This window comes from Rhincodon typus, chromosome 24, assembly GCF_021869965.1.
Source record: "Rhincodon typus isolate 14 chromosome 24, sRhiTyp1.1, whole genome shotgun sequence".
In the NCBI taxonomy this organism is placed as follows: Eukaryota; Metazoa; Chordata; class Chondrichthyes; order Orectolobiformes; family Rhincodontidae; genus Rhincodon; species Rhincodon typus.
In genome coordinates, this window is record NC_063355.1 from 46361274 (window position 1) to 46374989 (window position 13716).

Consider the following 13716-nt stretch of genomic DNA (forward strand, 5'->3'; position numbering starts at 1 on the left):
CTGCACCACCCTCTGCGTGAAAAAATGCTCCTCAGGTCTCCCCTACCCTGGGGAAAAGACCTTGATTATTCAGCCTATCTATGGCCCTCATGATTTTATAGACTTCTATAAGGCCACCCTTCAGCCTCCGATGCTCCAGGGAAAATAGCCCCAGACTATTCAGCCTCTCCCTATAGCTTAAATATTTGAATTACAAGCATTATGTAAACAAATCAATCTGTTGAATTCGTTGTGGTATACTGGGCCAAAGACAGGAAGATGTCACATAAACAATGTACACTTGAGCTAAAACGTACTCTCAAGATCCTTTAAACCTGCAGAAAACAACTCTGAAATAACGACCGAGTTTCATACAGTAAATAATGATAGGATTGCAGGTATTCTGGCTTTGGCCCCTGAAGAACTATTCTTTTAAACCAGACATATTTGGAAGGTTGAAACAGATATTTGATTGTAAATCTTTAAGTATGAGGCAGGAAATAAATACTGGTCATGATTTGTAAAGATCAATTGATAGCTACAGTTCCATCTGGTCGTACTACCAGCAGAGTATTGGAATGATGGCACATGGCAAACCCAAAAAATAGTCTGGATGTGAATTTCTCAGCCAGTAAGGCAGCAGATGAAGCCATGACCCAGATCATACTGCACATTCCTGCTAGAAACAGTCCAACATTGACTCCTCTCTGCAACAAGACATTTGAATACAAGTCAGGACCATAGTATGCTTTTGATTGTGGATACAATTAATAAAATATCCAGTGAGACATTTGGTATAGCCAATAGCCTGCCGAGTACTGATAGTCATCACTAATTTGTGCCAGGAACTGGGAAGCGCTGAATGTGGAGCTGAGCCTATTCCTCAGTCCCATCTCACTGAGAACCCTTAGTGGAATAACTTTAATCTGACCTGCTCCATAAGAAAACTGAGAAGGTTGACAGAAATAGTAGGAACTGCAGATGCTGGAGAATCCGAGACAACAAGGTGCAGGGCTGGATGAACACAGCAGGCCAAGCAGCATCATAGGAGCAGAAAGGCTGACTTTTCAGGCCGAGACCCTTCATCAGAAATGGGGGAGGGGAAGGGGGTTTTGAAATAAATAGGGAGAGAGTGGGAGGCGGACAGAAGATGGATAGAGGAGAGGATAGGTGGAGAGGAAACAAACAGGTCGAAGAGGCGGGGATGGAGCCAGTAAAGGTGAGTGTAGGTGGGGAGTTAGGGAGGGGATAGGTCAGTCTAGGGAGGATGGACAGGTCAAGGGGGCGGGATGAGGTTAGTACGTAGGAGATGGGGGTGCGGTTTGAGGTGGGAGGAAGAACAGGTTAGGGAGGCAGGGACAAGCTGGACTGGTTTTGGGATGCGGTAGGGGGAGGGGAGATTTTGAAGCTTGTGAAATCCACATTGATACCATTGGGCTGCAGGGTTCCCAAGCGGAATATGAGTTGCTGTTCCTGCAACCTTCGGGTGGCATCGTTGTGGCACTGCAGGAGGCCCAGGATGGACATGTTGTCTGAGGAATGGGAGGGGGAGTTGAAATGGTTCGCGACTGGGAGGTGCAGTTGTTTATTGCGAACCGAGTGTAGGTGTTCTGCAAAGCGGTCCCTGAGCCTCCGCTTGGTTTCCCCGATGTAGAGGAGACCACAACGGGTACAGCAGATGCAGTATACCACATTGGCAGATGTGCAGGTGAACATCTGCTTGATGTGGAAAGTCTTCTTGGGGCCTGGGATGGGGGTGAGGGAGGAGGTATGGGGGCAGGTGTAGCACTTCCTGCGGTTGCAGGGAAAAGTGCCGGGTGTGGTGGGGCTGGAGGGGAGTGTGGAGCGGACAAGGGAGTCACAGGAGAGAGTGGTCCCTCAGGAAAGCAGATAAGGGTGGGGAGGGAAAGATGTCCTCCCTCACCCCCATCCCAGGCCCCAAGAAGACTTTCCACATCAAGCAAATGTTCACCTGCACATCTGCCAATGTGGTATACTGCATCCGCTGTACCCGGTGTGGCCTCCTCTACATCGGGGAAACCAAGCGGAGGCTCGGGGACCACTTTGCAGAACACCTACGCTCGGTTCGCAATAAACAACTTCACCTCCCAGTCGCGAACCATTTCAACTGCCCCTCCCATTCCTCAGACGACATGTCCATCCTGGGCCTCCTGCAGTGCCACAACGATGCCACCCGAAGGTTGCAGGAACAGCAACTCATATTCCGCTTGGGAACCCTGCAGCCCAATGGTATCAATGTGGATTTCACAAGCTTCAAAATCTCCCCTCCCCCTACCGCATCCCAAAACCAGTCTAGCTCATCCCCGCCTCCCTAACCTGTTCTTCCTCCCACCTATCCCTTCCTCCCACCTCAAGCTGCACCCCCATCTCCTACCTACTAACCTCATCCCGCCCCCTTGACCTGTCCGTCCTCCCTGGACTGACCTATCCCCTCCCTAACTCCCCACCTACACTCACCTTTACTGGCTCCATCCCCGCCTCTTCGACCTGTTTGTTTCCTCTTCACCTATCCTCTCCTCTATCTATCTTCTATCCGCCTCCCACTCTCTCCCTATTTATTTCAGAACCCCCTTCCCCTCCCCATTTCTGATGAAGGGTCTAGGCCTGAAACATCAGCCTTTCTGCTCCTGTGATGCTGCTTAGCCTGCTGTGTTCATCCAGCCCTGCACCTTGTTGTCTAAGATTGACAGAAATGCTGGTTTTATCAAATTTATTATTTATTCAAAGCAGGGGAAGGGGAGTGCAAAAATCAGCATCCCATCCACTAAACAGTTAAAGTTTCTTTGTCACTGTGGAGATCTGTAACCATCAGTTGGGCTAGAATCCAGATCAGACCTCTCACACGCACAATGTTCAAAGTTACTTGCCCTAATTATTATTATTGGATGTTCTGCTGGTGGTAAAAATACACATTACTTAAAAAATGACTGGACCTTTGGTATTTTAATGTCTTTCTAAATGTTGGAGAATAAATATTTGTCGTCAAGGGCTAACCAGAAACTCAGAAATTAATTTATCCGTTAAAGTGTGGGCATTACATTTTTATGTGACTGACTTGTCAGATTTTTATCATGCTTATGCCCTCAGCAAGTTCTGATTCACCTCTGGGTGTGTCTAATACCTGTTAGAGTGAGAGAGTGCAGAAGAGGTTCATAAGATTGTGTCCCAGCTTCAAGCACCCAGGGAACAAAAATAACTTTACAAATTTAATGTCAGAGGGTCACTCACATGGTTGGATGACAGCTTTTGAATTCTGTTTCTATTTCAGTCCTCACATCACATCTCAGTATTCTGAAAATACAGCCTGGAGTAGCAATGCACTTCAAAAAGTCATGGCACTCATTGTTTGAGGCATACTAAGATAAAGTACTCTGTGCAAGTGCAAACATTATTAGAAAAACCGAAGAGTCAAGCTGAGTCACTAGAGTATAGGCTAACCTGATCACATCTTTTACATCCAGCCAAGGGGCCAGCCAGGAGCCTCCCTCAGTACCATTACTTGACAGTGTGACTTCCGATTCAGATATAAGAGTGTGGCCAACGAAACCATGGCTATCATAAGAAAGATAATTGTGTAGATATCTAAAATCTTAGGCAAAGAGCCAAGTTTTAAGGACTGTCTTAAAGGTGGAGGGAAAGATGGAGTGGCAGAGAGGGAATGCCAGAGTTTACAAATGGAGGTAAAGCTGCCAATGGTGAAATGAAGGGAGTGGAGGGTGCACAAGAGGCCACAGCTGGAGAAACGCTGAGAGCTTGGAAGAGGCTACAGAGATAGGGAGAGGTGAGACCATCAATGATTTAAAGACAAGGATGAGAATTTTAAAAATTAAATTTTTACTTAATCAGGAGCCCAAGTCAGACAGTGAACAGAGACTTGGTGCAAGTTCTGACATGGACAGCAGAGTGCTGGATGAGCTGAATTTCATTAAAGGTGGGAGGCCAGTGAGGAGAGCTCTGGAATAGTTGAGTCTGGAGGTAACAAAACCAGAGATAAGAGATTTCAACAGCAGTCAGCTGACAGAGAGGCAGAATTAGGCAATACAAGGAAACAGAGATTGTCATGGTGACCGAAAACAATGGCCTTGGATTTTCCAGTTGTTAAATTGGAGGAGGTTGTGTTTCATCCTAGAATGGATCACAGTTTTGCGGAGTTGGGACGAGAGACAGAAAAGAGATAAGCAGTGAGACAAAACAGAGAAGGGTCAACATAGTGAGTTGATATCAATGTTGAATTATTGTCTTTCTGTTTTCCAATCTGAGTTGAGAAAACTGTCCAGTAGCCAGGAACTGGGGCAACTTGTATGTATCGTGGGCTTGCTGTTTATGTGGGACTCAGTGCTGGTCGGAAGCACATGCACCTCTGGCCACCCCTCCTCCAGACTGATCCAACTTGGGCAGATGAAACATGTGAGATACAGGCGAAGAGACAACTGGTCAATGCAGCCTCGGAAAATGAAGTTTTAGACAAGAAGGAACAGGACACAAGCAACTCTTTAGATAGAGATGAGGGTTCAAATTCTTTAACTGCAATGGTGAATTTGATCTTGTGTTCTCTGGATTATTAATCTCGTAAAATAAACACAACACCACTCTCTCATACAGTGCAAGCCAGTGAAGCTGTGCAGGGCACCTGAACAGGGGAAATAAAATACATCATTTACTGAATCCACTGCTCCCATTGTCTTGTCAGCCTGTGAATACATTTTGGTTTCCACCCTTCAATATCCAATTCTCTTAATTAGAATCAGTGAATACATAAGAGACCATTTGGCCCATTAAGTGTGCACTGGCTCTTTCAAAGAGCAATCCACTCAGTCTTTGCTCTTTCTCCAAATCTCTCAATTCTTTTACTCCTTTAAGTTTTATCAAATTTCCCTTTTGAAGGCTGCTATTGAATCTATGAGGCAGCACATTCCAACTCTTAACTGCTAACATAAAACGTTCTGCATTTTGCTTTTTTTTTCTAATCACCTTAAATTTGGTTGCTCTATTACAGTATATCATTTCAACAGCTAACATTTAACTATATTCACATAACATCATTTTGCTCTTTTAGTCCTGGGTATTCCTTGGTAATTACTCCATGCAGGGCAAGGGAAACAATCATGTCAAGCAAAATTACTCTCACTGAATGTTGAATTTATAAAACTTCTTGTTTGTTTTTACCTTCCTGTTTCAGGATTTCTTCCTCAGTCAGGCTTACATCTTTGTGGGAAAGATTCATTGTCAGCTGTTTGTTTTCCTCCTGAAGTTTTGCAATCTGAGTGAGTAAATCCTGAGCCTCCCCTCTCCACACATCCTCGACCAGCACAAGCTCCTGATCAAAGACAGTAGTGTTAGAAAGGTCATTGGACTCTGCTTCCCCTCACCCCGCCACTTTCTCTCTCTCTCTCTCTCTCTCTCTCTCACACACACACACACACACACACACACACACACACACACACACACACTATGGTGTGCGCACAGGAGATTTGACTATTCATTTGTTGCTCCATTACATTTCAGGAAAAATGTAGTGTGATCATTAAAATTATTGACAGTGTGTGTTCTGGAGGAAGTTGAGAAGGGAAAGTTTTGCTACATCAGAACTTGACCAACAATTGTATCAATTTAGGGCATTCTGTTATTCTCCAAACAATAAAAATAATGAGCAGAATTACTGGCCATTTTCATGACACAGATGATCTGGATCCCGAATCCAGCTGTCATTGCAGTTAAACAGAACTTCGAGAAACAAGACCATTCAATCCCAGTGGTCTGTGTCACTATTTATGCTTCACATAAGCCTCTTCCCACCTTAACTCATGTCAACCACTATCCTCTCGTTCTAAATATTCAACCAGGAGCAGTTTCAGGTCACTGTTCAAGCATCCTTACAGGAAATGACCAGAATTGGTAAATCCAGCTAAGTGTTCCTGTTCTACACCGTACTGATCAGAAGTTTCTTGCTAATTGGCCATATCATTCCTGCTTTGATCCCTTGGGGTTGCCAAACATGTGCTTTCAGCATTCAGAGACTACTTATCTGAAACGTTCTCATGATCTTATAGCTCTCCTTTTCATCTCTCTTCCTCTGGCAGACATCCATCATTTTGTCTTCCTTCATGAAGAGTGTGGTTACTTCTTTCCAAAATCTACTGCATAGATAGAGAAAGGAGGCAGGCACATGGGAACTTGACTAGCTCGACCCTGCTTGTGCAATATAGCCCCATTCGCTGTCCTTGGGGTCACAGTGCTGGAGCTCCCTCCTTAACAGCACTACAGGATGTATCTATACCTTATGGACTGCAGTAGTTCAGCAAGGGGGCTCATGGCACTGTCTCAAGGAGAACTGGTTTTGCCAGTGATGCTCATATTCAAGGGATAAGAAAAGCAAGAATGGCTCAATATCAGAAATAAGTCTAACGACACACATTTTCTAGAAAAATTTGATCATGTCTAACACAACACGTTAACTTTAATTACAACCTTTCGGTTAGCTCACTTGCCTGGATTGTAATGCAGAGTAATGCCAACAGCACGGGTTCAATTTTCACACTGACTGAAGTCACCACGACAGTCCTGCCTTTTCAACCTCTCCTCTCCTGAGGCACGGGACCCACACATCTCTCAATAATGATAGTAGTCCTATAGTCCTCTGATACTTTGGAAACCTTACCTTTACCTTAGTTATCTACAATTGGTCCTACTTAACACAAAGACAAGAATCTAGCCTGAAACCTGTCAACATAAAGGGAACGTGCACTACGTTAACTGAAGATAATTTGATACTCTGTATTGGTGATAGATGCAGCAGTAACTGAAACATGGCTGTCAGCTAATCTGAATCGTGGTTGAAACTGAAACTTCATAATGTTCCCAAGTGTCCCTGTGGCATTGGGAGGATCTGTCAGCATTCCGGATCTGATCACCATCCTGAGACAATCGTTGGATGGAGTGTATGAACATGGGTTTGGGTGAAATGTAATCAGTCTTGGGACCTCTGCAACAGGCTGTCAGGTTGACCAGTCAACACTGATTTCACTGAATTCCCTCAAACAGCCACTATTGTTCTGATGTTCCTCTGCCATCTAGTGAATGGTGAAAAGCTCAATGAGAGCTGGCATTCAGTGAGTGGGGGAAGGGACGGTGGTCATGGAGGGTCACAGCCCCCGGAGATCCCTACTCAGAAATCATGGACATGGGCACCAATGAAGAAGGGGAAATAAAATAACATGGGATCGATAATATCAAAAATGTGTGTCCACTGAAGCAGGAAGTGCAATTACAGATCCCAATGTTTACTATCTGCAATTTGTCAATATCACAAAAGCAAAGATTATTGCTCACAAATTCAAGGCCTTTAGAGATTCTCAAACTCCCCATCATCTGTAAACTAAACAACTAGACTGACTGCCACCACTTCACATCAATTAGTCATTTTACATACTAACAACTGCAGCATGGTAAATTTGTATTGCTACTGAGTTTTATGATTAACATCGACATGAACATGAAAGCAAATCAACAGGAGGTAGTCACACATGGTAATTAGAAATTCAGATACACTTGGCAGTTTTAGAAACAGTGTCATGAACATGAGCCTGACCTGATCCAAAGGGACAGCCAGTTACCCAACCACACCCTTCAAGAAATTCTCACTCAGTAAAATTTAATCACTCAGTAAAGGTTACTAACACACAGATAAGCTCCTGCATGTCTGGATCACGACATACAAGTTCAAAATGTGGGTGTTTCTAACTCCTTTGGAGATTTGCTAGAAAAGCAGCCTGTCCGGCATACAAGTGACTGCTGTGGTTGTGTGTTTACTCGGTAACCCATTAGTGATGATTACTTCAGCCAGAGGTTATTTTAAGAGCTGGCATGTTCCAGGGACTGCTGCTAGTTGTTTTGATGCATACATCATCCCACGATAACGGCTCCAACTAAACATGCAATCATGTTTAAAATGGGCCTGGGATTTGCATTCTGCTAAAATTACACCAGAAACTCCAGTCATTAAAACTAACTCAGTCTGCTTTTGATTGCAACTTTACATAGCCAGACTCTTACAGCACAAGGTGAGTCAAATCTGGCTCAGTGAGAATTATACCTCTGAGTCAGAGGTTGGAGATTTTCAAGCCCCAGTTGAGAGGTTTGAACACAAGATCTAGGTTGACAGAAGATACAGAATGTGGGAAAATAAATAGCGACATGTTGAAAAATGTCCATTTTACAGAGGTGGTGGTGCTGGACATCTTAAAATGCATAAAGGTGGATAAATCCCCAGTACCTGATCAGGTGTACCCTCGAACACTGTGGGAAGCTATGGAAATGTTTGCAAGGCCCCTTGTTGAGATATTTGTATCATCAACAGCTACGTGAGATGTGCCAGAAGACTGGAGGTTGGCTAACATGGTGCCAAAATTTAAGGTGGTAAGGAAAAGCTAGGGGACTATAGTCCACTGAGCCTGACATTGGTGGTGGGCAAGTTGTTGGAGGGGATCTTGAGGGACAGGATTTACATATTTGGTTCAGCAAAGACTGATTAGGGATAGTCAACGTGGCTTTGTGTGTGGGAAATCGTGCCTCACTAACTTGATTGAGGTTTTTGAAAAAGTAACAGAGGATTGATGAGAGCAGAGCAGTGAACACGATCTATATGGATTTCAGCAAGGTGTTCGACAAGGTTCCCCATGGTAGACTGGTTAGCAAGGTTAGATCGCATGGAATACAGGGATAACTAGCCATTTGGATACAGAACTGGCTTGAAGGTAGAAGATAGAGGGTGGTGGTGGAGGGTTGCTTTTCAGACTGGAGACCAATGACCAATGGTGTGCCAAAAGGGTCGGTGCTAGGTCCACTGCTTTTCGTCATTTATATAAATTATTTGGATGTGAACATAGAAGGTATGGTTAGTAAGTTTGCAGATGTCACCAAAACTGGATGTGTAGTGGACAGTGAAGAAGGTTACCTCAGAGTACAACTGGACCTTGTTCAGATGGGCCAATGGGCCAAGGAGTGGCAGATGGCGTCTAATTCAGATGAATCTGAGGTGTTGCATTTCAGAAACGCAAATCAGGGCAGGGCTTAGACACTTAATGGTAATGTCCTGGGGAGTGTTGCTGAACAAAGAGACCTTGCAGTGCAGGTTCATAGTTCCTTGAAAGTGGAGTCGTAGGTCGACAGGATGGCGAAAAAGGTGTTCAGTACGCTTAGCTTTATTGGTCAGTGCATTGAGTATAGGAGTTGGGAGGTCATGTTGCAGCTGTACAGGATATTGGTTATGCCAGTTTTGGAATAGTGCACTCAATTCTGGTCTCTCTGCTACAGGAAGGATGTTGTGAAACTTGAATGGGTTCAGAAATGATTTACAAGGATGTTGCCAGGGTTTGAGGGCTTGAGCTTTAGGGAGAGGCTGAATAGGTCAGTGCTATTTTCCCTGCAGCATTGGAGGCTGAGGGGTGACCTTACAGAGGTTTATAAAATCATGAGGGGCATGGATAGGATGAATAGCAAAGGTCTTTTCCCCTGGGGTAAGGGAGTCCAAAACCAGATGGCATAGGGTTAAGGTGAGAGGGGAAAGATTTAAAAGGGACCTAAGGGGCAACTTTTTCACACAGAGGGTGGTGTATGTATAGAATGAGCTACCAGAGGGGGCGGTGGAGGCTGGTACAATTACAACATTTAAAAGGCATCTGGATGGGTACATGAATAGGAAGGGTTTAGAGGGATATGCGCCAAATGGGACTAGATTAATTTAGGATATCTGGTCAGCATGGACAAGTCGGACCAAAGATTCTGTTTTCATGCTGTACAACTCTATGACCCTCCGACACCAAACACAGTATTGAGGGAGTACTTCACTGTCAACAGGAGTAATAACGAGGGGCTACTGCATGGTCAGGGGTTGAGGGTTGGACCAGCACTGTGGGCACACTGCATTGTCAAGGGAAGCAATACTGAGGGAGAGTGTATATAATCAGAGTGGGGTTCTGAGAGGGCTCATGTGCTGGAGAAACTCTTTTGGAGATGGTCTACCCTGCACTTACTGCATCACATCACTCTGAGAACTAAACAAGCGCAGCAGACCTGGCACTCCAGTCGTGAACGGTAGAGGTCAATCAAACAACTAACAGGATATGGGGGAATGCAAGAATATCACCATCCTCAATGATGGATAAAAACCAACACATCAGACCAGGTGGACTGCAGCAGTTCAGGAAGGCAGCTCACAATTACCTTCTCAAGGGCAACTAGGGACAGGCAATAAATGATGGTCCAGCCAGCAAAACCCATATCCCACAAATGATTTTTTTAAAAAATCAGTGCGAAAGACAAGGTTGAAGAATTTACATCTACCTACAACCAGAAGTGCCAAGTGGGTGATCTATTTTGACCTCCTCCTGAGGTTCTCCAGCATCACAGATGCCAGTTTCAGCCATTCAGTTCATGCAATTTGTTATCAATAAATGGCTAGAGGCACTGGATTCTGCAACGGCTATAGGTCTTGAAAACACTCTGACAATAGTACTGAAGACTTATGCTCTAAAACTAGCCGATCCCCTAGATAAATTGTTCCAGTATAGCTACAATAGTGCCATCCACTCAGCAATGAAGAAAATTTCTCAGATAAGTCCTGTCCATGAAAAGCAGGATACATCCAATCCAGTCAATTACTGCCATATCTGTCTACTCTCAATGTGATGGAAGGCGTATTGGCAGTAGTATCTAATGTTATTGACAACGAGCTTGGGTTCCACCAGGCCTATTCATTTCCTGACTACATTACAGCCTTGGTCTGCACATGGACAAAAGAAGTGAGGCATAAAGGTGAGGTGAGAGACAGACTGTCCTTGACATCAGGGCAATATCTGAGAGCTTAGTACCAAGGTGCCCCAGCAAAACTAGATTTGTTGGGAATCAGGGAAAAGCTCACCGCTGTTTCGAGTCACACGAAGCACAAAGAAGATGGTTGTGGTTGTTGGAGGTCATTTCAGCTCCAGACCATCTCTACAGGAGTTCCTCAGGGTAGTGTCCTAGGCTCAGCAATGTACATTGACAAGATGCAGTGCAGTACCTTAGCAAAGTTCCTCTGAATCACCTTCCAAACTTACAACAACCGCCATCCAGAAGGTCAAGGGTAGCAGATACATGGGAACACCAACCCCTGAGAGTCCCCTTCAAAGGCACTCACCATCCTGACTTCAAAATATGGAACAAAAACAAAGTTGCTGGAAAAGCTCAGCAGGTCTGGCAGCATCTGTGAAGGAAAAAAACGGTGACCCTTCCTCAGAACTTCTGACTTCAAAATATATTGCCTTTCCTTCAGTGTCATTGGGTCAATATCCTGAAACTCCTTTCTATCAGCACAATAGGTGTCTCTCCACCACACGGACTGCAGCAATTCAAGAAGGCAGCTCAGCACCACCTTCTCCATGGCAATTAGGAGTGAGCAATAAATACTGGTTGAGCCAGTGATTCCAACTTCCCTTGAACAAATAAAATAAAATCAACTCAAAACAATTCAGTGAGTCACTTTAAGAGGCTTCTGAGAATGTGATGATGATCTAAATAACATGTGTTCATTCTTAAGGTGTTAATTATGTGTAATAGTTTTGCTGCTGACTGATCCAAGTTCCATTTCAGGCTCACTGTCTCTCCCTGTGTGGAGGTGGAGGGCTTTGTGAAGACTTATTGCTTGTTCACTGGGCTCTGTTCCTGATAGAAGTGTTATTTGTTCTTCTGATAGAAGATCAAGTTTAAATCAAGAGTGGCGAGTAACAAATAGCAATGGTATATTTAAGCAGAATCTAGATTAAGTACATGAGGGAGAAAGGAATAACAGAATTTGTTGATAGGGTAAGAGGGAGGTGGGAAGTGGCACATGTGGAATATAACAGCAGAGTTGCTCAAATCGGCCCATTTCTGTATTGTAACCTCTATCAACTTGGGGCCCATTAGCCAATTAACTTACTTGGTGAAATTTATCTACTCAGGATGCTTTTGGACCTCCAAAATATTAGATCATCTTTACTGGGATTATAAGGTGGAGCATAAGCAACCTGGAGAAAGCAATGATGGTTGCATAAACAGAGCATGTTTTCTAACTAGGTAACTTGAATGTGCACCACCAAGAGTGGCTTGGCAGCGTCAATACTGACTCAGCTAAAGGACATCTCATGCAACTGGTGAGGGAACCAAGAGGGAAAAACATACTTGACCTCATCCTTACCAATTTAGTAGCTGCAGATGCATCTGTCCATGACAGTATCGGCAAGAGTGATCACTGCACAGTCCTTGTGGAGACAAAGTCCTACCTTTGCAGGGAGAATACCCTCCACCACATTGTGTGGCACTATCACCATGCTAAATGAGACAGACTTGGAATAGATCTAGCAACTACAGGTCCTGACAACATTTTGGCAATAGTACTGAAGACCTGTGCTCCAGAACTTGCTGCTCCCCTAGCTAAGCTGTTCCAGTACAGCCGGAACACACACATCTACCCAGCAACTGGAAAATTGCCCAGGTGTGTCCTGTCCATAAAAAGCAGACAAAAACAACTCAAGACCAATGTAAAATCTTGACTAATGGCAACTAAATGGTAGCAACCGTTAAGTGTAGTTGCTCAACCTCAATTTGGAATCAATTTAAAATTAATTAATTTGTTGAAGATCACTAATGCTTGACTTTAGTGTAAAGTATTGTCATTGCTTGCATTTCAAACTTGGGATTCAGTGACTTGTTCGATAAACGGCAGATTGGGGAGGTTTAAAAGGAAAACTCCAATTTAGCACTTAGGCACAAGGCGATCCACCTAACAGTGGTGCTGGCCACAAATGTAGCCTTATTTGATTCTGTCTATCCCGTTCCTGTTTTGGAGAAAACTAGACAAGGGGCACAACCTTATAATGCAGTTCTGTCATTCAGGGGTGATGATATAGAGTCATTCAGCATGGTAAAACAAACCCTTCGTTCTAACTCGTCCATGCCAAACAAGTTTCCCAAACTAAACAAGACCCACTTGCTCATGTTTGGCTCATATCCCTCTAAACCTTTCCTATTCATGCATCTGTCCAAATGTCTTTTCAATGTTGTAACTGTACCAGCACCTACCACTTCTGGCAATTCATTCCATATACCAACCACCGTGTGTGAGAAAAAGTTGCTCCTCAGGTCCCTTTTAAATCTTTCTCCTCTCACCTTAAAAATATGGCCCCTAGTTTTGAGCCCCCCCCACTCCAGGGAAAAGACCTTTGCTATTCACCTTATCTATACCCGTCATGATTTTATAACCATATTTATGGTCACCCCTCAATCCCCTACACTCTGGTGAAAAAAGTCCAAGGCTATCCATTTATTATGCAAACTCTGCTATCCCAGCAACATCCTGGTTAATATTTTCTGAACCCTCTTGAATTTAATAATATCCTGTTTATAGCAGGGCGACCAGAACTGTACACAGTACTTCAAAAATGGCCTCACCAATGTCCTATACAACCTCAACATGATGTCTCAATTCTTATACTCAATGGTCTGAGCAATGAAGGCAAGTGTGCTAAACACTTTGTTAACCACCCTGTCTACATGTGACGCAAATTTCAAAGTACTATGTATCTGAACTCTCAGGTCTCTCTGTTCACCCACACTATCCAGGGCCCTACCATTAACAGAAACCAAAAGAACTGCAGATGTTGTAAATCAGGAACAAAAACAAAGTTGCTGGAAAAG

At 44.0% G+C, this 13716-nt stretch overlaps 1 protein-coding gene across 4 annotated transcripts in view; it reads right to left on the bottom strand.

Moving 5' to 3' along the window:
* Positions 1 to 13716, bottom strand: part of rilpl1 (Rab interacting lysosomal protein-like 1) — a 44509-nt gene that overhangs the window by 22369 nt on the left and 8424 nt on the right. For all 4 annotated transcript variants that reach the window (XM_048611231.1, XM_048611233.1, XM_048611230.1 and 1 more), the window contains exon 2: positions 5167 to 5317. In XM_048611231.1, coding sequence (XP_048467188.1) covers positions 5167 to 5317 — 151 coding nt within the window. The remainder of the gene's footprint in view (positions 1 to 5166; positions 5318 to 13716) is intronic.